Raw genomic sequence first — 26,853 nt, 5'->3', positions numbered from 1 at the left:
TGCAATTAGCTGCCAACAGATGCATTATTTCATCAGTCCCATAAATACTCGATAAAAGTCTTCCGCTCTGCCTTTATGTCAGTCTTACAGAAACGTGGAAAAATTTTTTTTCTGATAAGAATCAGTTCTGAGCTTTCATAGTTTTCTTTCTTTTAAGTGACTAGAATTAGCATTCATCAAAATAAAGTGTTTTAATAAAAATCTCAACCCAGTACACTTCTACTAAACATCCCTGAAGTTTTTCCTCTTAAAATAAAGAAATATGTATTAGGACAATTTTTCAAAAGCCTCATTCAATCATTAACTTTACAGGATAACACAATTCCATTTTAAGCCCAGCGGGGAGTCCTAAATCAAGTGTAGGAAGGGCTGGATTCCAGTACTGGCAATAAATTACATCAGCTAGTTAGTGAGTGAGCATGGGGAAGTTGACTTAATCTCCCCAGATCTCCATTTTCTCCCTCCCTCCCTCCCTCTCTCTCTCTCTCTCTCTCTCTCTCTTTGTGGGGGAGGGGGAGACAGAGAAACAGGCCAAAAGACACAGAGAGATCTCCCATCTTCTGGCTGACTCTCCACATGCCTGTAGCGGCTGGGTTAGGTCAAGCAAAAGCCATGAGGCAGTATCTTAGAGTCTCACAGTGGCATGGACCCAGTAAGCGAGCCATCACCTGTTGCCTGTCTAGGTATGCATGAGCAGGAAGCTAACACCCTCAAACCCAGGCCCTTTGCTGCAGGATGGTGCCCTTCCCCCATGTCCTACACTACCCCCATGAGCCTCCATTTTCTCAAAGGAAAAGCAGATGATTTGTGAGCCCCTCCAAGTTTCAAAATTCAATTTTACCAGGATACAGCTCCTTCTTGCTGACCTAGTTACATGAACAAATAAATCTTATTAAAAATCTACAAAAATTATATATGTTATAATTCTGCTAAAAACAATACTTATCCACTTTCTGACACTGTGCATGAACCGGAAGGAGCGTAAGCATTAAGCCTCTGAGCAGAGAGAGCGCCACCTAGGATGTGAACCAGCCCTGGCTCCCCACACACTCCTGCCACTGAGGCAGATTCACCTCATCTTGGTGCTCCATTTTTTTCACAGCATCTTTAAAGCCCCTTTGTATATCAAACACACCTTTACACTTTCACCATGTCCCTCACACTGTTCCTCTTTCCTTAGTATTTTTCTTTATGTTGACTGATTTTTGCTTAAACAAAAGTCATGTAATCTTACAAAGAACTTCAGAAACAAGAAACTTTCAGTTGCCACAAATGGAAGAAACCCATTAAATAATAACAAAGAGAGAGAGAGAATTAAAAGAAAAGGCAATATGGCAAAACAACTACAGTCAAACATACACTGCTGCCCACAGCAGGCTTTAACCATGAGGACCTCTTATGATTGTGATCAGGATTAAAACAAAAATGAAATGGCTTTCTCATTGTGTCATTCTTCATTATTTCAAATATTACTTCATCCCACATCCACGGACCCATCTAACATCATCTTAACAACCACCCAACATCATGGCTGCACACCCATCTCACATTCTGGATAATACAACAGCCCTTAACCTGTATGGATGTGGAATGTGATGGTCTAGCCACACTGTCACTTGTGGTTTCCAGCTGAGTTTTTGTGTTCTTGTGGTCCCCTCTGTCTGAAATGTTTTCTCTATACTCCATTACAGAAGTCATCTCCCCACCGGAAGCCATCCCTGACCCCACACTTTGTATGATTTGTTCTTTCCCCATCTGCTCATTGTCCTTACCCACAGCCCTCCCCGCACTACAATGCAGTGAGAGCAGAGGTTTTGCCCTGTTCAGTGTTACATGCTCAGCACCTGTGTCTCACACACAGTCCTCATTCCAGAAACATGTTACCTGAGTGGACAGATGAACTTCAGCCTATCTGGAAACCCTCTAGGCAGCTGGTCCTCAGGAATGTCTGATAACAGGCTGCAATAACATACAGAAATCAGAGCTCCCTATAAACTCTCCCCTTTGCCAGAGAGAGGGCTCTTGCTGTGGATGCCACAGGCAAACACTACTCAGCCACAGGGAAGTGCCTAGATAGACCAAAATTGGACAAACTGAGATCAGCTCTAATCATTCCAAGCATACAAAAAGAATCCGAAGATAGAAATCTCTCCCATAAGCCTCTTACAATATCTAAATCATCTGCCATCACAGCTTGATAACTTCAGATGTATCCAAACATCCGTCCCATAGCTGGGTGCATCTCAGGAGAGTGGCTGAGTGTGGCTTTGTGCGGTCACTTTAGGTCAGCTCCACAGGGACAAACCGAGTCCCGGAGCCGGGAGTCGAGGGGAAAAAGACCAGCCAGTCCTGTGCGTGTGCCAGTGAGGGCAGCCAGGAAGCGCAGGGCACAGGGTCCATGGGGAGGATCAGTCCTGGCTCAGGCAAGGTCGCAGCAAGCAGCAGCCTTGGGACAGCCATTGAGTGGAGGCACCAGATACTAATGCAGGAAGCACTGAGTGGGCTTAGCAGAGACCTTCCCATCACTCTCACCAGCACTAAGGAATACACAAAGCAGGAATCTAGTCAAAACGGGAGAGAAAAAAACAAAACCAGTCTCCCAAGCATCAAGGAAGTCGGGAGTACAATACAGGACTAGCAGACAGAGTGTTTGCTGAGAACCTCAGCAGAGACCCAGTCCCGCAGCCAGGGCCGATGCAGTGAAAACAGGGAGTCCACCCCCACCATGACTTCAGCTAAGTCCCACCAGATGGTAAGGCTGGGGCAGCCTCCTTTCCACATCCAGGCCAGTCCAGGCACCAGAGCGAGACTGCCCGCCTGTGCCCACAGCCTGCGAGTAGCAAGAAAGGGGCAGGTAGGCTCGGGCTGACTTCACCCACGTACGGCGCTGTCCTAGCGTGACCCGATGGGAGCCAGAGAGGATTCCCAGCTGATCCAATGTCCACTCTGTGACCTTGCACAGAAACGGACACGCTGTGAAGCGTTTCCTTCCACAGTGCCAAGGTGATTAAATCATTTATCGTCAGAATTCTTAGGAAAGGCAAGAGTCCTTATAAGGTGAGAACACAAAACCAACGATTCACTAACAGATTACACATTTTTTTTCTTTTAAGAGGGATTAGGAGACCAGTAACCTAGGAAGATCCACAGACAATGCAAAGGTCTAGGGTGGTGTTTTTTACTTGTTTCCTTGAATGTTTGGGGATTTGAGATTTAGAAAAGTAAAAAACAAGGCACAATTTGATTCTTTGCAAAAAAAAAAAAAATACATCCCACACATAATTAAAAAGCAACTAAGATCACCCAAATAAAGCCTCTGAAGCAGCTCAAAATTCACAAGCAGAATACAGCAAATAAACAAAGGAGAGTGGGGAATCAGAAATCTGTGAGAATACTAGAACATGAAAACTTTAAGGAAAACAAACCCATTCATCTCCAGAGAGGACTATACTTCTTGGTTAAAAAGAAAGGTTATTCTTTCCACTTGGCTCTCAGATTTCCCAAGAAAAGAGCACCAAATCCACACAATATATGAACAACTCTGGCTGAAATGAACGGGCAGTAAGTGAGGTTCTGTACACATACAGATATATAAGCACTACATTTGCCTACAGCCTACTTCCTGAAAACTCAGGTGCTCTGCCAACATTTAAATAAAGTTCATTGAAATTACGACAACATTGGAGAAGCACTGGAATCCCAGGAACTAAGCCTATGCATTTATTTGTTTCTAGAGACATAACATTGAAAAGCACTTTTCAATTTTGATCTGCTTTCAGGATAACAAAAAACAAAAGCTGTTTCCAATTCATTACATTTAATTCCTAACTCATTTCTAATTTAATTTTAGAATTAAAATGCTGCCATAAAATAAACACTTCAATTACATCTTAAGATCTTAAAAACAACAAGTTTGTTAATTAACAACTCCTTTGAAATATTCATGTTTCAGTGTGTCATGATGGTACAGGACAACTGTATCCCATTTAAGTGCCGATTCCAGTCCCAGCTGCTCCATTCCTAATTCAGCTTCTTGCTAATGTGCCTGAGAAAGCAGTCCAAGATGGAGCAGGTACTTGGACCCCTACCACCTACATGGGAGACCCCGATGGAATTCTACACTTGCGGCATCAGCGTGACTCAGCCCGATTAGGTGCTACCATGTGGGGGAGTGAAACCATGGATAGAGGATCTCCTTCTCTTTCTGCAATTCTGCCTTTTCAAATAAATAAATGCTTTTTAAAAATGCATCTATTATTTCTTCCATCCCTTCTTTCCCATACACACAAATCATTCACAGATAGATAAATCTATAAGCCACTAAGCTCCACCATATTCCAGATGTTTCAGTAATATGAATTTTAAAGTGGTCTTTATGAGAGGAAATGCTGCACAGTGAAGAAAAAAAGAATGGCAAACCCCAAATTCAGGTCTTCCCAGTGAGTGGGGGTTTGGAGTGGGATGGACCAGGAACTGTTATTCTTCTTAACCTGAATAAGGTGGAAACAGGTGCTCACACAACCATTATCTTGTATACCTTACTTATATCTTGCATTATTTGAGCTAGTCAATATTTAACAAAAATGATACTCATCAAAGAAATGACTATATGTAATTGTCATTGTAAAAAGTACATGTAGATATATGCAAATCAAATCCATGCTTCAGAATATTTTTTTCAGTAGCAGCATTAAAAACAAATAAAACAATTTAAACAGTTCCTTATTAACCTATCTTTCCATCTGACAGAATGAAGAACTCTTATTGCAAAAACCTTATTTTTCTAAACTTTGACACAGATACACTCCATTTTTTGCTATGTATCCAGCCTCATTCTGTTTTTGTTTTTAAGCTATTTGTCCTTGGCTTCATCGAAAGTTCTGCTGTTTTATTAAGGAAAAAAAGATTATTTTCATATTCTCTGAATGAATCTGAAGAAATGAAAAAGGCATCACATCTCTATGAATACTGCACAGCAGTACTGCTTACATCACTCACAATGACCATACAATTAAACTGAATTGCTAGTGAAAAGCTTTCAGCTTGCCCTTCTTCTTGTTTCCAGTGAAGTGTTGCCAGTGAACCTCTAAGACAAATATCAGGAAAATACCAATAATTTGGTTTTGTGAAGTTTGAGAGACAGAGAAAGCCTGAGCTCCAATCTGCTGGTTCACAACCCCAGATGCCCACAAAGGCCAGGGCCAAAGCCAAGCGCTCAATCCAGGTCTCCCACGTCAATGGCAGGAATCCAACCACTTGAGCCATCACTGCTTTCCCCCAGGGTGTGCAGTAGAAAGAAGCTGGGGTCAGCAGCCAGAGCCAGACATGGAACCTAGGAATGCTAACGTGCAAGCGTCTTACCAGCCAGCCTAAATGCCTGCTGCTTCAATCATTTTTTTTAGCTTCTCCCCAAATCTGTTTATTTCTTCCAATAAAATGCTAAAAACATCTTAGATTTGTTAGCTTCGCTTTGTTTCAACATGTTGAATGCTTAATTTTGTCAGCATAATCCAAGTTGGGAATTCCAGTGGTCCTCCAAGACCAGCTATTTTCAATACTTCAAAAAGCCCAAGGATAAATTAACCTGCAATCTAGCCAAACTGAGAACAAAATATTTTTGCTTTTTCCACTGTGATTTCCTCAGGTCTTCTTCAGTTAACTGGCTATTACATGCAGATCAAATACTCTGACACACATCATTAACAAAAATAGAATTCAATGTATACTTTATGCACATGGTCTGAAAAACGACTCAACATATGAGGTTCATGGAGCAAACCTATTTGTTTTTTTATAACTGTGGGGTTTTTTTTAACCAGTTGTATGGAAAGTTTAAAAAGAGCAACAACAAAGTCTGCGGACTTAAAGAACATTTAAAAAATTTTGGAGGTTTTTTGTGGGTTTTTCTGGTTTTGTTTTGTTTTTTTGGTTTGGTTTTTTGCTGGTTTAGTCCTTTGTCCCTCAATCTTGAAGCAAGCCTAAACCCTGGAAAACCTTAACAGAGAACAAGTATTTTATGCCTCATCTCCTTCCTGCTATAAGGCAGGCTAACCGCACTAGAAAGGTTTCTCCTTTTCTACAGCTTCCAATCTCGCTAAAATAAAAATGAAAACCTGTCCTACAGGATGGCTGTCCCCACAAAGCAAAATATTCCAGGTGTCTCAATGAAGTCAACATATACGGACTCTTAAAATAAACAGCCTTTACGAACAAGCTGAGTGAATCTTCACAAGCACCCCCTTCCCCTTAGTTCTTTAGAGGAGCCAGGACTGGGCAAGTGCAAGTGCATCCCCTCCTGGAGGCTGTCTCCTCCTTCAGGAGTCTGACCTTGTCCAGCTGGTAGCTCTGACACCCCACAAATCAGCCATCAGGGGCGCCAAGCCTGCTTGCCCAGCCACACTTCCTCCAGGGCTGAGATGGCACCAGGCTGGCTGAGGAGAACCTGCTCCCCAGTGGCTTGCCAAGGTTCCCTGGAAGCGTTTCTCGGGGTACTCTTGCACGGCCCTTCTCAACCTCCTAATCAGGCCCTTCTCAACCTCCTAATCAGCGTCATTACCTGGCGCTTCCTGGCACTTCCTCGAGCCACCTCCTCACCCTGTCTCTCCGTTCCTCTTCCTGACCCCTGCCCTGCCAACGTGGGCCCAGCCCAACGTGGCACCTGGAGGGCAGGGTTCCAAACCACACAGGGGCTGGCCTGAAGAGACCTTGGCGCGGGGTGGCCTACCTGCAGGCACTTCAGCTGTGACTTCTTCCCTGGCCTTCTGCAGCTTTTCTCTCACCCAGGGAAACTCCTGCAGGGACTCCAGGAATGCATCAAAGGCTCTGGGACCCCGCGAAGGGAGGATATCCAACAGCAGCAGTGTCTTCCGGAGGCCTGTGGCCTGGGCTTTGATTTCTTGAACGTGGCTTTCAGTCAGGATTCCTTCCTGGTACAGGTACTGAAGAACCAGTCCCTCCACCAAGACCTCGGCACCCAGCTGCAGGCGGTGGGAACGCAGCACCTGTTTGTCTCGGGCCTCCATGCCTCCCTGGGAAGACACAAAAATCATAACTTCAACTCCAAGAGTGCCCAAGTGGCCCCTCAAGACAATGTCAACGCCCCTGAAGGATACAGGGCCACGTACATCCACAGGCCTTCACAGACGGCCAGCCTGTGGTAGTTCCCATACAAGTGGTCAGCCTAGTGAGCCCAGTTCGTTTCAGTGTTTCCAAAGGCAAGAAACAAGGATGGGGGCGGTGTGGGGGGAATCATCTTTTTTTGACTTGTCACAAGGTGTGGGATCCAAGTTCAATTCCTGGTTCAGTTGAGTGGATCAATTCCTGTTCAGGAGTGGGCCCTACACCTTGTTCCAGGTGACGTTTAGGGAGTAGCCTTCCAGGTTCAAACACACTGCAGTAGACAGACACTGGTTTTATTTTAACCCAGCCTTCAGCGGATTACTCCCCACCACCACCACCAGGGAAAAGCCAAGGGCATTCTAAACTACCTCTGCAAAGCCAGTGGGGGCGGGGGGGGGGCAGAAATGCGTTGGAAGATCTTGAGAAAAGTCCCCCACGACATCATCCCCTTGCAAGAAAAATATTCCTCAACTGTTCACGCCCCGACGACGTTGAACCCTGTACACACTTCTAAGAATTCGAGATCTCCATCACCACGCGGCTGTGGGCATGGGACATAATAAGCATGGAACACTTAATGTGCTTCACCACCCTTAAAACAGAAAAAGCCCACAAGGCCCCTCGGCCCGCAGCCAGGCAGGACCTGAGGGTGCAGCCGGCGCCCCAGGGCGCTGTGCGGGCGGTGGCGTGCCCCACCACAGGGTGAAGAGGCGGGACAGCACTGCCCGGGCCACCCCGCAGCCAGGCTCCCCTCACCGCCCTCGGGGAAGGCGCGCAGCTGGCAGGGGGCGCGGGGTGGGCCGCGTCTGGCACACAGCGCCCCTTCGGAAGTGGGCTTTCATTCCCTGTCTTGCCGGCTGAACCCCTGGTCGGGTCACAAACAGGAAGAAGAACCAGGCACTTTCAGAGCCAAAGAGGGAGTGCTGGGAAGGTTCTTGTGAGCGGTCGGAAAGTGCGGCGGGTCCCCAACGCTGCCGCCGCCGCCACCCGACCCTGGCCCAGCTCGGAAGCCCCGAAACCAAGCTAGGAGTCGGGAGAGCCACACAAGGTTTAGGTCACAACGCCACAGCGCCAGGTTTTCGAGAAATGATGGATTCCTCTTACTTACGTCTGCAACCACGTTTCTAAAAAAAAAAAAAAAAAAAAAAAACTACAACCGGAATCCAGACTGTCTGGGAAACTGTACCATAAGCACCATCTTTGTTAAAGGCGACAGCCCTAAACCGGAAGTACCGTCGCCATCTTTGTTGAGGGCAGGTACCGGAAGTGCTGTCTCCTGTGTTATTGGAGGAGGCAGAAGTCACATTGAAACTTTTTTCGCCATGTTTGTTGTGGGTAAACAATACAACTGACTGAAGATGTAAAATTGTAGCGTTACTTAAAACAATTATGTAAGGAGTAATTGTACTGCTGCATTTTGAGACAGGGTCTTGCATACAACTGACAGACTAGACAGGCAAGTCAAAAGTCACTCCAGGGCAAACCGTTCCCTGACCACTTTATTTAAAATTGGAATGCACTTTGTTCATCTGTCATCCTTCTCCCTTGACCATTTCTTATTTTTTTTAATCTAAAGCACGTTTCATCCTCTTGGCAAAACCTATGCGTATTCATAAATATCTGCTGTTCCCCTCCGCTAAAGTGCAAGGTCGCTCCTTTCTGTCAGCAGGTTTTCTTATTTGCAGATCTCACAAGTCACTCCGTTGGGAGTCCCGGCTACTCCACGCCATAAAGGGAGTGTGTCGTGGGGAGTTGGAGACGTTTGAAACCACTGGACAGGCTGTTAAAAGGGCTGAGTACCAAGGAGTGAAACCCTAGACAACAATGCCAAACTGGCTTCTGGCCACCCACGCGGAGATGGAGTCTGGAACCACCACCTAGGGGGAGGGGCTGATGCTAAGTCGATTCTACCGTGCCCACCACTTCATGAATTCAGGAAGCAAGACCAATTGTGTGACCCAAGTATACACAGATGCAAGAATAGCAAATTGAGTGTACCTCCTCAAATTCCTTTATGAAACAAGGCATTTGATCTATATACATTTTTTTTTTTTTTAAAGATTTATTCATTTTATTACAGCCAGATATACACAGAGGAGGAGAGACAGAGAGGAAGATCTTCCGTCCGATGATTCACTCCCCAAGTGAGCCGCAACGGGCCGGTACGCGCCGATCCGATGCCGGGAACCAGGAACCTCTTCCGGGTCTCCCACGCGGGTGCAGTGTCCCAATGCATTGGGCCGTCCTCGACTGCTTTCCCAGGCCACAAGCAGGGAGCTGGATGGGAAGTGGAGCTGCCGGGATTAGAACCGGCGCCCATATGGGATCCCGGGGCGTTCAAGGCGAGGACTTTAGCCGCTAGGCCACGCCGCCGGGCCCTTGATCTATATACATTTTTACACCAACTGCATGATAAAAGTATATGCACAAAGTCCTGTGTCTGCTAAAAATGTATTGACAGGAACAGAAGAAACCAAAATCCTCATATATATTTCTCCAAAGGATTTCACAACAAGTGCCTCTAATGGAAGATGAAAGTCTCTTTATAAGAAAATCAATGGATGGCAATTCTAAACCTTCTTCCTGAAAACTTTCTAATAATTATATAAAGCGTACAGTGTTACTATGTTCGAATATGATTCGTCTGTATCAATAGAAACAGTATTTTTATTATGTGGTAAATATTATTATTTTAAATCTGTAGTAATTGTGGAATCAAAATGACTAATTGTCTTTTTTTAAATATTCATTTATTTTAAAGAGTTACAGAGAGAGAAAGACCTTTCATTGGCAGGCTCACTCCCCAGATAGCCACAGTGGAAACTAGGAGATCAAAACTAGGAGCCAAGAGTTTCTTCATAGTCTACCTGATGGGTATGAGGGACCCAAGTCCTTGGGCCATCTTCCACTGCTTTCCCAGCAGGAAGCTGGATGGGAAGTAGAGCAGCCAGAACTCAAACTGGTACCCATATAGGATGCTGGCATTGCAGCCAGCAACTTTATCCACTGTGCCACAATACAGGCCCCTGGTCAATTGCCTTAACCAAAGCCTCACAGTTAATAGAAAACAAATTCTGGATTCTGCTCAAGACTCTTGATTCCAGGCTCTTCCCAGTATGCAATACAGCCCCAGATGGTTAAGAGTCTGTCCTTCCACCTGGTACCATGGCAGAGGACAGAGGACAAAACTAATTAATCAACTACCCCAGCCAATCGGTGGCAGTGAAGATCTGGGCAGAAGAGACACTAAGGTGGGCTATAGCAGCCAGTGGATTCAGGATTTCATCGTGATTGGAGTGATGGGATCACCAGAAATTCAGGACTGTTGAACTATCAAAACCTCTTGAGAAATTCTTGGTGTTACAAATTTCAATTTTTCTTCCTGTTGTTGATTTTGTATTGTGGATTTTCACTTAAGAGGGATGTGTGGTGACTGTGTAACAGAGACTATCATTTCCAGATGTGAGGATGCAGTGCAGTGTGCATCTCTACTTCCACATCAAAGCTGGACTACTTATGAAACTATTAGCTGTATCTTGACAATGGGAGGCTGGACTCTCTGCCATTGTCCATGCTCACAATGATGAACATGTGACTGTTTACGAAGAGCTATGCTATAGTAATAATGTAACGGAATTCGGTGGTGGGGGAGGAGGCGGGGAAATCCCAGAGCCGATGGAAATATATCACAGAATGAAGACAATAATTCTAAAGAAGTTAAAATAATAAAAATTATATATATATGTATATATATATATACAAACACATATATATATATATGCTTTGGTTAGGATAGGACTGGTTCCCCAGGGTTTCCCATGTGGAAACTTGGAGCCTCCAGGGTGCTGAGGGCTGTCAGGACTTTGAAGATGAAGTTAGTGGGAGATCTTGGGGCCTTGGTGTCTACAAAGGATAATGATAGTTGGAGGGTCCTGAGTTTGTTCTTCACAGAAAGGCTTCTTACAAAATCACCTAACTCTCTGACTTGCTGTTTTTGAAATTGTGACCTCTCCCCCACACAATTCCTGCCCCTTTGAGGTCATCTGCCATGAGGTCATCATTAGGCCTGAGCTGGTGCTGACATCATGCCTTTGAACATCCAGGAATGTGAACGAAATAAACTTCTTTTCTTCAGATATTTTGTTACATCCTAAAATTGTTCTTCTTTCATTTTCCCAGGTTAGAAACGTATTAACAGCATTCTCTATCTTCATCCAGGTGAACTGTAGCCCTTGGGCAACATGGCCAATAGCTGAGGGTTACTGACTTGTTGACAAGGAAAACCAAATATTTTTTCCTTCTTTGAAACTCTGAAAATGCTTAGATATATTTAAAAAAGAAAAGTTGAAACAAATAGCACAATTTACAGCTACATAAAGTTGAACCACATCTTGAGGAATTACCCTTTCTAAAAAGGCTTCAGATCTCCTGGAAACTTGAAGACAAGCCTAAACTCCTCTTCCCCTAGTATACTGAGTTGTGTCCTTGCTATCTTCTCAGTGGCCAGGCTGACTCTGATTGACAGGCCAACTGCCCATAACTGTTAGAGGAAGTGGTCACCACCCCACCTTAGCCCACTATGACCCTTCTGAGCATCAACAGTCCAGCTTGACTTCTGTAGTTATCTGGGACCAGATGGGCCTTGAAAGAACGCAGCTCAGATGAGAACCACGACCACAGGTGGTCCCTCCTCCGCTCTGCCCAGTCCCCAGTCCCTGTGTGTAGGCTGGAATTGTGCCCCTAAGAGGATTAAGCACCTGTTCCCTAGTGGTATCAAATCCATTTCAGGAAGTACAGATATTTTCCTTTTTCACTCTCCGTTGCTATGTTTACTTGTATCAAGATACACCCGTTGTGAGTTTGTGAAAGAAATAGCCAAAAAGAACAAAGGTAGCATTTTCTCTTTCAATTTAGTCTTTCATTTCATGGTCCTCAAAAAAAAAAATAAATAAAGCAGTTGGATATTTTTGGTTCTTTCTTCCTGTTTCATAGATGTGGAAATTAAGCCATGGAGAAAAACAGGTTCTTTTCAAGGACACTTAAGGCATTGACAAAAATAGATCGTGAATGAGGTCACAAAGAAACTTCAATAAATCCACCAAACATCAGGACACAAAATGATGTGTTTTACCATTACACAATGAAATTCAAAACTTTAACAAAGGGGTAACTTCCATAAATTCTGTAAGTTTGGAAACTAGGTAAAACAATCCAAACTCTTTAATCAAAAAGAAAGCCCCATATATCTAACAGAGAGCGTGGAAAGAAAACTTCTTGGTCAAGAAGCGTTACACATACCACCTTCACCTGGGACATCAGGCACTCCAACATGGCAAGAGAGCCATTTCAGCTGTGATAGTCTTCTCTAGGAATTTTTTTTTTAATTTTAATGAACCAAATATTCTTTAAATAATGAAAAAAAATTAAGAGGTAGACAGACACACAGAGAGACATGGATCTGCCATCCACTGCCTCACTCCCCAAATGCCCAAGAATTGGGAACCCAGTCTGAGTCTTGGCAGGTTCCCAATACAGGTCTCCCACAGAGGTGACAGGAACACAACCTAAGTCTCCCCCATGGGGGACAGGGACTCAAGTACGTGAGCCATCACCACTGCTTGCCAGGGCGCACTTAACAAAAAAAGGGAATCAGAATCGGAGCCAGTTCCAGAAGTGAGGCACTCGATAACTTGCATGGAGAATGCAGGCATCTCACAGGATGTCTGAACCACAATGCCAATGTCCATCCCTTTCCCTGAAATGTAGCACCTCAATCTTTTCATTAGAAAACTTCAGCCCAACCCAAATCGAAAGACAGTCTACAAGATATTTGACAAGTGCTCTTCAAAAGTCTGAGAAAGTCAAGAGATACAGCAATGAATGAGAGAGAAAGCAGCCCAGGGTCCAGGAGATCATGGAGGTGCAATCACTCCAGGAAGGAAGGGAGCAGGACGCAGAAGATAAAGATTGCCAAAGAAAACATGGACATGATCTCTTGCAACTGTAAATCCTCAAACCAGACCTGAAGTATGCAACCATGTTTGGCACCTTTCTGCACAGATTTGATCAAGATTATGCCATACGTAATACTATGTGCATCATCTGCAGTGTTTATTTTACTAAGTTAAAGTGAAATCCTAATGATATCTTCAATCTCATTATCTTTTGTTCATCTTTTTTATTATTTGAAAGGTAGAGTTAAAGCAACAAGGAGAGATACAGAGAGCATCCACCTGCTGGTTCACTCTCTTGATGGCCACAACAGCTGGAGCTGAGCTGATGCAAAGCCAGGAGCCTCCTCCAGGTCCCCAATGTGGGTTTAGAGGCCCAAGAACTTGAGCCATTCTCCACTTCTTTCTGAGACCATAAGCAGGGAGCTGGATTGGAAGTGGAACAGCTGGGACTTGAACCAGTAACCATACAAGATGCTGCTGCCAAAGGCAGGGGCTAAGCACACTACACCATGGAGCCCACCTCCCTACTATTCATCTTGGCTTAATTGTTGTTTATTGTAAAAAACCTGAGACTGTTTTCAAAAACCCAAATGGGAAATCTATTTAAAAAGCTAAATAAATTATTATGCCAATTATCACACACTAATGCATTTCTACAAGATCAAATGATTTTATAAAAAGAATGTAGTAACTGATAATGCCAGAATTACTATAGTGTATTCATAATTTGACAGCAACAGCTTTAATAGCACTCTCCTTGAGTGCTGGGGTTGGCGGGGCCAGCAAACTGAAAGAGACATGGCCTCTGTCTCGGAGCTTGGAGTCCAAACAATGAGATAAGCAAGCACGAGGAAACAAATACCACGTGACAGTTACAGCATGGGAGGAAGGAAGAGTGCTTTAGTAAGAAAAGCCAATCACAAATGAGGCAAGGAGAGCTGGGAGATCCAGTCTTCAAGGAAAGCTGCTCAGGGGGGAGGTGACTTATATACAAAACAAATGAAGAATTTAAGAGATGAGGAAAGCACTGCTGAGGACCCCCACATGCCCTGTCAGAACACCTCAGTTTGTTCTGACTCTGACCACTGCCTGCCTAGGCAGACCCAAGCAGACACCAGTGATCCCTCACCCGGGTCCTTGCTGCCCACACACGTGCCTCGGGTGCCTCAACTGAGTTCTTGTCTCTTGGCATTGACCTGGTTCAGTCCCAATTGTTGCAAGCACTACAGGGTGAGAGGTGTGTGTGTGCGTGCACACGCACAAATGCCTCTCTTTGTCTTTCTCTCATTCCCTCTCCCTGACTCTTTGTCTCTCCAATGAATAAATACACAAATAAATAAATGTATTTAAAAGTCCATGGAGCATGAGTGATACTTTTAGATTTCCTTTTTCCCTTATGCTTTGTGAAGTATTCTCATATTAGCCTGCTTTTGTTTCTATAGTGAAATACAGGTGGCAAGCTACTTATGAGGAAGAAGAGATTTATTTAGCTCAGTTTTGAAGACACCATGACGCAGGCTGTTGTCAAAGCTGCCCCTGGGCAGACATTGGGAAAGAGCGCAGGAGATAGAGATCACATCTCCAGGGAGAGGAAGCCAGAGAGACTGGGTGCAGTATTCTCTTCCAAGGGTAAAGACCTGCGTCAGGCCATACCTCTTGAAGATTCCATGACCTCCCAACACCAGACTCCTGGACACCAACCCTCCAACATGTGAACCTCTTAGGTGATCCAACCACATCCCAACCATGGCAGACACCTGAAGATGAATCCTTTGCTTGCTGATATTGATAAAAAGCATTTCTGCTGTACAGTTTCCATCATGTCAAGAAAGAAAATACCATGAGCCCTGAATGGCAAAATGGAATGTTTAAGTGTTCAGTTGAATACCTACTGAGATGATGTTGTACATAATGAACTGAAAAGAAATCTATAGGCTCAGAAAGCAGACACAAGGAAATGACTTGACATTTGGGAATGGGGGAGCAATTTAATCACTAGTATTCCCCCTTATATAGCAAAGTAGCTTAGAAAGGCCACACTCAAATCAGGGGAAATGAACAAAATGAGCATAATCAAAAGGTTGAATTTAGCTAAGAATACGGCCCAATATTTTGAAGCCTACAGAATTTGACATCATGGGCCATTAAGACATTAGTTTCACACCCCTTCATGCTAACAATTCATCCCCTAAAAAACATCCTATTTCCATTACTATTTGGCCACACTGGCTACAGAAGGACCTCACTGTGGGCCCTACGGAGGATTTCCTTACAAGCAGAATTACATCATCAACATGGGTCTGCCAGGATGACTTATCAGTAATTGTACCAAGGACATTGAGTGAACAAAGCTTTTATCTGGGGTTATTTAATAAAGTCCATTTAAAAACTAGACAATGACTGCTAACTATAATGATTTTGATCTCAGCATAATTGATGCCAGGCTGTTCTTTATGACAACCATCCACTCCAAAGTTCAGCTGCCTCTTAATGCAGTAAATACAAGCATTGTCCTGGAAGAGGAGCTTCCGTTCCTCCCCTTATATGCTGATAAGTAGCCGTGCGTCCTGTCCACACACTCTCCAGACAGGAAGTCCAGAATTTGAACGAGCAGTGGATGTTAATGTTGAAGCTGAGACTTGGTTTGCTTGACTGGAGGAAAGGAACTGGCCGTTCAAAGTATTGTAGAGCAGCTCTGTCTCTCTCTTCTCCCCCGGACATCAGAAGAGGGAGGCTGGGGTGCTTGGAGCACCAGTCAACTTCAGCACATGCTGCTCTCGCCCAAGGAAGCATCCCACAAAAGGAAGGAAAGGAAGCACGCAGGAGCCACGGTTGGTGACCTTGCTCACCAAACCCACCCTGTCCATGTGAGTGTCTCCTAGAGGCCCAAGAGCATCAGATAGCAATTTATTTCCATGTGGCTAATTCTACAAAGGTGGCTTTTATTCTTAGTCATCAGTATGGAGCCTTTAAGAATACTCACTAGAGGCATGCAGGCAGGGTGCTGCCTAGGATGTCCACATTCCATAGCAGTGCCAAAGTTCAAGCCTCAGCCTTGCTCCTGATCTCAGGTGCTGCTAATGCACACTCTGGGAGGCAGTAGGCAGTGGGTCCAGTGGTTGGTTTCCTGCCACCCATGTTAGGAACCTGGAGAGAGTTCCAGGTGCCTGGCTTCAGCTTGGTCCAGTCCCAGCTGTTGCAGGCATTTAGGCAGGGAACTAATGGATAGGAAGCTCGCTCGCTCTCTCTCTCTCTCTCTCTCTCTCTCTCAGTTCCCAAATGCCCACAATGAGATGGACTGATCCAAAGCTGGGAGCAAGGAGTTTTTTCCAGACAGGGAGGAAGATTAGCTAGCTTGCTGCGCTATCAGTCTGGTCCATCAAATAAAAATTTTAAAAGAATACATCTTCAATCTTTTTTGTAACTTTACTCTTTTTCTCTAAGTGCTCACCTTCAGCTCCCTTTATTAAATATTATCTAAGTGGAGGGGGGCAACACCTTTCCTACATATGTAGGTTCAACTATGTGTGCAGTTGCTGACTTGACTTTCCACTTAAGAGTGCAACTCAAACTTAACATTTCCAACCAGACTCGTGAGTCCTCTTACCCCCAGCTCACCCCCTCTGTGAGTTGTTTCATGTTTGAAAATGCTATCCCTTTCAATCAAGCCCAAGATTGCAAGAGCCTTCCTTGAGTCCTCATGCTTTCAGTCCAGTCCTTCCATGACTCCAAGGGATCCAGTTTGTCCCAATGGCATTCTGAGACACAACGTATCCTTACCCATTCACCTCTCTCCATCCTAACCACACTTTCCTTGTCCAAATCATTGCCAGATCTTGCTGGGACTCCAGAACTTTTGCCCCATCTTTTCATTCAAATGACATCTTAAATGTCACCACTGGAGAGAGGTCTTCCCTGAACATTCAATCAGAAATTGTATCCCATTTTGGGGATACAATTTGTATCCCATTGTTGCATTTTTTCCTTCAGCATTTATCGCCAGTAGTTGCTTTTCTTATTTATTTATGTATCAGGAAGGAGAGTATTGGTTTATTTCTCCTCATTTTAAAATGCATGTCCCCATGATCTGGAACCTTTGCTGTCTTGTTTGCTGATATGCTATCTGCAACAGACACACTGTAGATGCTGAATGAATTAAGAATTAAGTTCCTAATTAAGAAATCAATGAATCAGTTCAAGTATTCAATATCAGTGAATAAACCTAAGTTACACTTGAATGTGAATGATAAGTAAAATGCAGGTAAACATATTTTTATGTAACCGAACATATTCATAGGGACCCAAATTAAATTATGTAATTGTATTAATAAGCTTTAAAAAAATTTTATTTGCTTTTAAAACAAAAAGGGAACAGAAAGAGAGATCTTCCACCCATTGATTCACTCCCAAAAAGGCCACAATGGCTGTAGCTGAGCTGATCCAAAGCCAGGAGCTTCTTGCGAATCTCCCATATGGGTTCAGGGGCTCAAAGCCTACTTTCCAAAGCCAGAAACAGGGAGCTGGATTGGAAATGGAGCAACTGGGACATGTACCAGCACCAATATGAAATGCGGCACTGCAGGTTGAAGCTTAGCCTACTAGATCATGGTGCTGGCCCCTCATCTTTGCCTTACTTGAACTGAAATACCTGAAAGAAGGAGGCTTGCTTAGGCTCACAGTTCAGGACCAGGCCTCCCCAGGGATCTGATGTCTCATGAAGGCAGTAGATGTGCAGAGCAAGGATTACGTGGTTAGTCACCACATGGGCAGAAACAGGAAGAAAGCTCATCTTTGTCTGCATGGTCTCTCCCTACAAAGCCATTAACAGTCATTCACCGGGGACCCACGAGCAACCTAAGCTAATCTGATCAGCCCCCCAAAACCCCTTCTTCCAACACCACAACTAGTTTTAGGTTGTACCTCAATTTCATTACCCATTAGCTAATTCCCCAACATTAGCATAAGGTTTTGAGGCTCTACCTTGACCACACGGGTCCTTGAGGGTTATTTCAATGAATCCAAACTATAGCATGAATTTCCTTCCAACAACTAGGGGATTAATATTTTTTGCTAATGATTACTCAACATTTGGAATGCAAGAAACTGGGGACAATTTTATACATATTACCTCATGCTCTAAACTTGTACAGCTTTATAAAGTATGCACAAATAGATAAATGGCAAAGTCAGGATTCAAATACAAATCAATCTTATCCCAAAGTCCCAGGCTGTTTACTGCCCTAATAATATTACAATTCTTTAAGAATGGTCAAAGTACTTGGGAATATTGCCTAGGATAGAAAAGAGCTCCATGGTTCTCTCGTAGAAGGTCCCAGCTGTCTTGCTGTTTGCTTTAAGGGCAAAAGGAGATCGAGACTTCATTAGACAATAACATGACGCATCGTTTACCAGGTTCAATTGTCAACCTGAAAACTTGCTGGAGTCAATAAAAACGACTTCAAACCTTTAAAATGGTACCAGTAATGTTTATGATACTGATGAATACATATTTTTGTAGGCCTTACATTTTACATAATTTAAACTTTTCAAACTCAACAATCTCCCACCAAATAGCAAAGGTTGTTCTAGAAAAACAAGACAAAAAATTACTATGAAACTACTGATACATGATATATATAAAAATTGTCAGAGATGCAACTTAATTTCTAGCACATTCCCACTGAAAGTCCTCTTGATGGGCATGCTCAGTGGCTGCCTTTTCCCTAGTGATTCTCAAGAAAAACCATGGCTTTCAGAAATCTTTGAAAGTTCCCTTGTGTATTGTCATGACTCAGGACAGCTCCTGACCTGTGGAGTCTGGAGGACAGGGATGCTAAAGATCAGATAATCCAAAGGATGGTTGGTGTGAAGGACTCTGCAGAGCTGTGTCACAGGGCTGACACCTGTGGTGCAGTGGGTTAAGCTACCATGTGTGATGCCAGCATCCCATGTGAATCTCAATTCAAGTCCCAGCTTCTCCACTTCCAATCTAGCTCCCTGTTAGGCAACAGAAGATGCTCTGAGTGTTTGGGCCCTACCACCCTTGTGGGAGACCAAGATGGAACTCGAGGATCTTGGCTTTGGTCTGGCCCAATCCCAGCTGTTGTAGTGTGTGTGTGTGTTCTCCATGTCTCTCATTTTCTATCATTCTGCCTTCCAAATTAATTAATTAATTAAATCGCTTTTAAAAAAAAGAAATGTCACCCAAAATTCCAACAGTTACAATTTGGAGAGTGAAACAATAGATGGGAGAGCTTATACATATATATATATATATATATATATATATATATATATATATGCATATAGATGTAAAATCCTTTCTCTGTCACTCTGCCTTTCAAATTAATCAACAAATAGGATTGTTAAAAAAAAAAAAGAACTGTGTCAACCTAAAATTTCTGATAGTTATCTGGGGTACCAGAAAAATCAGAGCAAACACTTACCTTTCTGGGGTAGCTCCTTTAAAAAATTTATTTTTAATGTAAAGGCAGATTTCGAGAAAAAAGGAGAGACAGAAAGAAAGACCTTTCTCCATCTGCTGGTTCACCTCCCCAAGTGGCTGCAACAGACAGAGCTGAGCTGATCCAAAGCCAGGATCCAGGAGTTTCTTCTGGGCTCCTACAGGGTGCAGGGCACCAAGGCCTTGAGCCATACTCCAGTGCCTTCCCAGGATATAAGAAGGGAGCTAGATGGAAAGTGGAGCAACCAGGACATGAGCCAGCATGCAGGTGGGTTGCTGGCACTTGCAGGGGGAGGATTAACCTATTCAGCCACAGTGTTGGCCCCCAGGGAAGCTCCTTTTAATAACTCACGAAGTGTTTATTTTATTTGAGAACTGTCCTACTCCATTTGGGCTGCAAGCACAAAATACCATGCACTTTTACCTTATAAACAGCAGGAATTTCTCCCTCCTAGCTGGAGGCTGGGAGTTTCAGATCTATTTTACTGCAAGTTGAGTGCCTGAGGCAGGTCTGTTACCGCTGGTGCCTTCTCACAGTGTCTTCCACTGGTAAAAAGGTCCAGGCAGCCTTACAGGGCCCCTTTCAGAAAGGTTCTCCCCTCATCATCTACTCATTCCAGAGACCCTCCTTAATACCATCACATTAATACATTCAAGTATTAGTACATACATTAATATGTTATCTCTTAATACATGCATGATAGGTTTTTAAATATGAGTTTGAGGGAGTAGAGCTCTCATACCACAACAGGAAACTTTCCTTAAAGACTTCTTTTACTTACTTGAAAAGCAGAGTGCCAACGAGAAGACAGAGTGATGAGAAAAACCTTCTATCCACTAGCTAACTCCCCAAAAGCTCACACTAGCCAAGGATGGGCCATACTGGAGCCGGGGGTTCAAATGGGACACTAATACCAAACCAGACTTAACTCTGTTACTTTTTACTGTTTTCTTTTTACAAGATTTTTAAAAATTTATTGACTTTCATTTTATTTGAAAGGCATAGAGTAAAAGAGAGAGAGAGACAAGCTTTGGGCCAAGACAAAGCTAAGAGTCAGAGACTCAATCCAGGTCTCTAATGTGAGTGGCAGAGGACCAGGTACCTGAGCCATCACCTCTGCCTCCCAGGACCTGGCCGCATTGGTGGGAAATTGGAGTAGGGAGTGGAAGTCGAGGCTTGGCCCAGCCACTCCCACATGGGATGTAGAGAGCTTATGCCCAACATGTGCCAACATGTACCCCTCTTTCCTGTGTGTTCCCATGTGCCTTCTCTAACTCAGTGACTCTCCAACTCGGAACTAAGCCCGAGTTACCCTGAGAGCCTGAGAAAGTGCCAAGTGCCAGGCCCTGTCCCAGAGTCGGTCTCAGCAGGTCCAGGGTTGAGCTCAAGACTGCGTTTCTAACCAGTTCCTGGATGATGCGTAGACAGTGTTCCCAGGCACACCCATGAGTGCATATCCTTCAACATCAACTGGTTCAGAAACCACAGCTCAGGGACTGGGTGGACCCTACCCAAGAGGTCAGTTCTATGCCTTCCGTAAAACTAACCAAGACCTGCTCAGTGAACCATTTCATCTATACAACAGAACTGTGAGCTATTGTCAGTGAAAATTAGTTCTCGACGGCCCTTAGCGCTTGGGAAATAATGAGTGGTATTGTGCCAGTTAAGATTCTGTTAAGCATTTCCCATGAAATAATTCTTCATCACACGGAACAAAGCAGAGTTTTTGCTCCTGTGCAGTCCAGACCTGATTCTGTTGCTTAGCAATGAGTTCCACTGTACCATTAAGGTATTGTGCTTTCCTCTTCAAAGAAGAACGGTATGCCACAGGTGCTTTTTAACTTTACTGTCGTGTCTCCATGAAAAAAGAATTAATAACCATTTGGTATTTAATCTAGCAGAGCAAAAATTCCCAAGGTAAGGTGCTTTCTTTCAGCATGTGGAAAAGGCGCTACACTCTTAGTTCAAAGTGAAACTCCGATTCCCAGTCACTAAGGTGGCTCCAGGGGGGATCACCTTTCCCACAAAGAATTGTCAGTCGGTTCAGACAGACAGCGGGAGGCCCTCAGCCATGTTCAGCTGTAGGCTGGGTCAGTGGAGGATTTAAGACTCATCACGGGATGTCAGTGAACACAGTTTATACACCGGCCATATTATTAGGACAGTGTCTCCTTTGCAAGATCTGTAATGCAGAAGAAAGATGAACCCTGAATAAACAGCAGCAAACTGACAGCATGCAATTAGTGACTAAAAGACGAGGCACTCAATGAAAAGCCATTGAAGAATTCAGGGGGAGTTGAGCCTAAGGATGGCAACTAGCATTTCTCAATCTGGCTTCCTATACACCAGGCACTTGAAACGAATCATCTCTTTCAAGGATCACAACAGACCGGCAACAGCGGATTTGCCATTCTGTTTGTTTGGAGAAGAGCACAGGAAGTCTTGAAGGTGAATTAGCTCACTAGTAAACAAACCCAGGTCTGCGGTAAGTAAAGAACATGGCAGAGTGTAGCTGGATGGAGATTCTCCCAGCAAATAACCCCAGCCCTCATCCCCATTGCTTAGTGTTTCCTTGCATTATTCACAGAGCCACGTGGTCCCCAAGGAACAGGGGTTGGGGGGGAGGGAGAGCCTATTCAAACTTATAAACCATTGTGCCTACCTGTCCTGTTAGTTTTCCCAGCCAACAGAAAGTCTCCTGGGACGAAGGTAGCAGAAAGAGTATCTCATTCTGTATTATCTTTGAACAATGAGTTCCACAGAATGATAAATGATTTGCATAGAAGACGGGAAGTGTGTTGACCTATAAAGTATGTCGCAGTTGGGTAACAGTGGTCACGTCCACCTTCCGAATTTGAATTTTTGGTGCTTCTGTCCAGCCTGTGTCTTTCAGTGCATTTGTAACAACCTGCCTCTGTGCTGATAAGCCTTCTCAGACTCCGCAGTTCCTTGAATTTCATCTTCAACCCTGTGTTACAGGGCACTAGGCTCTCCAAAGAACAGCACCTGATGTCACCTCTGGCATCCCGCCCCAAGTCACCAGACGCATGCAAGAAAGGACAAAGGAGAGGCCAGGAAAACGTGGTATTTTATTTTATTTTTTTAAGATTTATTTATTTTTACTGGAAAGGCAGATATACAGAGGAGGAGAGACAGAGAGGAAGATCTTTTGTCCAATGATTCACTCCCCAAGTGAGTGCAACGGCCAGTGCTGTGCCGATCCGAAGCCAGGAACCAGGAACTTCCTCCGGGTCTCTCACACGGGTGCAGGGACAAAAGGCTTTGGGGTGTCCTCGACTGCTTTTCCAAACCACAAGCATGGAGCTGGATGAGAAGCGGGGCCACCAGAACTAGAATCAGAGGCCATAAGGGATCCTGGTGTGTTCAAGGTAAGGACTTTAGCCGTTAGGCTATCGCACCAGGCCCTAAACGTGGTATTTTCTACTCACAAGTCCTACCAATGGAAGACACAGTCTGCCATGGAGAGAGGATAGCCATCAGGTGGAAGACGGAAGTGAGGGTAGCGCATTAGCTGCCAGTCTTTCCTGGGGCTCCTGCAGGGAAGGCAAGCCCGCACTTTGTGGGCAGGTGAGATGCTGGCTTGAATCCTTCCAGTCAGTGGTCTCTATAAGCTAGAGGGGTGCTCCTTGGTAGCCTGGTGCTTGGGTCTGAAGTGATGATGGTAGAAAACTTTATTGTCCCCAGGAATGTACGGGCCAGACAAGGAGAGGTCTGGTTCTGGACAGGTGAGCGCCAAAATGAAAGGCAAGCTCCTGGTAGGGTTCTAGGCTGTCTCTAGGAACTGGCTAGCCCTGGAAGAGATGAAAAAGGTTGCTCATGTGTCAAAACACACAAAGTTTTATCAGCCCTCCCGATCTGGAACAAGTAGTTCAGAGAAGATACAGGTAAGCCTGTAATGGCTGGGTTTGAACTGAACATGCATGGGCCTTTCCTTTATCATTCCCCAGTCAATACCATATCACAGCCATGTACACAGCAGTTACACTGTATTAGGCAATAATCTACGGATGGTTTCAAGTATATGGGAGGACATGCATAGGCTACATGCAAATCCTGGGTCCTGAAACATCAGGGACTCACAGACCTTTCTCTGTGCCTCTCCTCCCTGTAAACGCTGCCTTTTAAATACATAGAAATAAATCTTTTAAAAAATATAATGAGTTACTTTTAAAAATATATTTCATACCAAAATAAACATTTTTAATTCCACATTTCCACAGACTTTTTGAAGTTCTCTTGTACTTTGCAAACATGAAAGTAGTTAATTCAGATAAATCATTAAGAATGGTGCTGCAATCATTCATTGCAAAAACTTGGAAGCAGCCGAAATGCCCATCAACAGAAGACTGGATAAGAAAGCTATGGTTCATTTACTCCATGGAATACTACTCAGCTATTAAAAAAAAAAAAAAAAAAAAAAAAAAAAACGAAATGCAGTTCTTTGTGGCCAAATGGGCCCAACAGGAAGCCATTATGCTAAGGGAAATGGGCCAATCCCAAAAGGTTAGATACCACATGTTTGCCTTAATTTAAGATGAAATAATGTCAATCTGAAAAATAGTACCTGTAAATTGTAATATTAATTCAACCTCAAACAGTCTGTATCTCATGCAATAAGATATTATGATGCAACCAATGAACCAACAATCAATGTGAGTCAGACTGCTTATGATCTACATCAAAGAATTGTAAAACCTAGTATACTTTGAAGACCCTATGCTACTCAGAAATGGGGTGGGACAGCACAGAAATCTTCCATCTCCGTAGAAGGTGTGAGGGTGACGTGAAGTATAACCTATCAAAAACCTAACAGGTCACTTATAGACAACAGACTCGAATCAGCACTAGACAATAGCAAAACTATAAAGACGTACAGGGGGAATCAAGAGCGATCCTGACAACCTCTTAACAGGAGGTCATGTGCACAGAGCAGGGGGTGGCCAGAGTGGAGCAGGGGGACAGGAGGAGGCTTTATCCCAACCCTGGAGACTCCCAGATCGCCACCAAAGACTACCAGCATGGGCACCAGGGACTACATCCCAACTGCCAAGGAGACCACTGGGAATTATAGTGCCTTCAGAGACGGAGAACTCTGAGGCCATCCACTCCCGTTTGGATCTCCCACACGGGATGGAAGAAGCTCAAATCCTAACCCACAGGAGCCAAGGTCATCGGAACAACAGCCAGGAACTCTGAGCGGTCCACAGAAACAGAAGAACAGTAAACTTCCTTCGGGACTAGGGAGAGGAACTTTCTCTGGTCCTTACTTAGTTCCAACTTTGGATCCCCACCCTCCCTTGCAATGACCATCAGGGTCGCTCTGAAGCACCCCCTCCAAAAAAAAAATTAGATTAGATAGACAGACAACAACAAGGAAAGCTCAGTACCAGACAGGAAACGGTTAGCATGGTCTCACATATACCTTGCTAGGTAGGACACGAACGTAAGTTACTCCTCAACAAGGTATTGAAAATTTCTCTGCACACCGCTCCTAAAACTGTTCTGCGCCTCAGCTGTTGACATATGCCTTGTTAGAGTCATAAGCCAACATGGACTATCCCCAAATCCACCAAGTTCAGTAAAAATTATGCTCAACACTATAAACTACTGAATACAAAAATAAAAATAGACATGAGACAGCTGAATAGTACCCTATTGCCATTTTAAGATGTATAGCAGCCAGTTGTGTATAAACTAAAATTGAAAAGTCAATGAAGTAATCACAGCATATTTAAAAACTTGCATTTTCTAACATATTGGTCACTCCATACCATGTTAATTAACTCCATAAGGTTGAAAACAGTTGTTGATGTTATGTTGTGGCTTTTAATTGGTCGGGATGATATTCTGCCAGCTCTGCCTTCAGACTAGAGATGGTCTCCCCAAGAAACTGTTGAATTTATCTGGACAATAAGATGCTGGACACTATGCAAAGTACATGCTTGCAATGAAAGAATTATGATTGTATCTGAACTATAATACTGCAACTAGGTGGAGAAATCCACCAGGGAGGGAGGGCACAGGGAGGGGGTGGAGGAATCCCAGAGCCTATGAAACTGTGTTATAAAATCAAATGTAATAAAAAAAAAAAAAAAGAATGGTGCTGGACTCATAGGAAATCCCAAATAATGACTATGTTGTTTTATTATTGAGATTCATAAAAATGTTTCCATTTAAGTGATGAGAAAGTTCCCAGGTAAGAACAATGTTTTTCTTCAAAGGAGTAAAGCATTAACCAACAGTTTCTTTTTTTCTTTCAAGATGTGTCTCTGTGTGTGTGTGGTGTGTGTGTGTGTGTGTAACAGGTGAAGTGAGAGAGTGCCTCCATCTGCCGTTTCACTCTCTAAATGCTTGCAATGGGCCGGCCAAAGCCAAGAGCCAAAAATCAAGAGTCCAAAATCAACGTGCCAGCCACTTGTTCCTGGGGAGGGCCCACCAGCCTGTGACTGTCTTCTCAATGTGCTTTGACATGGCTTAGCGAGCTCTGGGACCTCTTCTTCCTGTCATGACACCAACCCCATCCTGAGGGCCACAGCCTCCTGATTTAACCTAACCCTAGTTATCTATAGCGGTTAGACTTCAACTCAGGAATTGTCAGAGTACACAACTACTTGCTGCTTAAAATCAGTCCAAACTTAATATTCCACTTAGTGCACACTATTATAAAATGAGCAGGCAGCATCTAGACCCTAGGGGAATGCCAGGCACTGTCAGAGACTGGTGTCTGAGTGGGTTGGGATGAGGGTACCTTTCCTATCAGCACATTCCCACATACATGAATGCCGGGGGAAATGAATGAGTAAATTTCAACACTTAGGCCCTTCGAAATTCTCATCAACTTGTCATTGCCTTTGACTGCTTCTATGTCAAGCTAATGGATTACAGACTTTTGTAGTCAGTTATAGAATTTAGTAATCAATTTCACAGTGCTTAACTGGCCTATGTGTCCTTCATGCAAAAGTCACTTCAATTTTTAATTTTAAAAAAGTGATTTGGGCCCGGCGGCATGGCCTAGCAGCTAAAGTCCTCACCTTGAAAGCCCCGGGATCCCATATGGGTGCCAGTTCTAATCCCGGCAGCTCCGCTTCCCATCCGGCTCCCTGCTTGTGGCCTGGGAAAGCAGTCATGGACGGCCCAATGCATTGGGACACTGCACCCGCGTGGGAGACCTGGAAGAGGTTCCTGGTTCCCAGCATCGGATTGGCGCGCACCGGCCCGTTGCACTCACTTGGGGAGTGAACCATCGGATGAAAGATCTTCCTCTCTGTCTCTCCTCCTCTCTGTATATCCAGCTT

At 44.1% G+C, this 26,853-nt stretch overlaps 1 protein-coding gene across 6 annotated transcripts in view; it reads right to left on the bottom strand.

Annotated features, from left to right (window-relative positions):
- The window catches only part of CRADD (CASP2 and RIPK1 domain containing adaptor with death domain), a 257,348-nt gene that overhangs the window by 159,512 nt on the left and 70,983 nt on the right, over positions 1-26,853 (bottom strand). For 5 of the 6 annotated variants that reach the window (XM_058673715.1, XM_058673716.1, XM_058673719.1 and 2 more), the window contains exon 3: positions 6,725-7,028. In XM_058673715.1, coding sequence (XP_058529698.1) covers positions 6,725-7,028 — 304 coding nt within the window. Of the gene's footprint in view, positions 1-6,724; positions 7,029-8,227; positions 8,375-26,853 lie in introns of those variants that run through there. The other variant, XM_004583103.4, reaches the window with a different exon arrangement.

The sequence above is a fragment of the Ochotona princeps genome, chromosome 15, assembly GCF_030435755.1.
Source record: "Ochotona princeps isolate mOchPri1 chromosome 15, mOchPri1.hap1, whole genome shotgun sequence".
NCBI classification, from domain to species: Eukaryota; Metazoa; Chordata; class Mammalia; order Lagomorpha; family Ochotonidae; genus Ochotona; species Ochotona princeps.
This window is presented reverse-complemented; position numbering and strand designations above follow the sequence as displayed.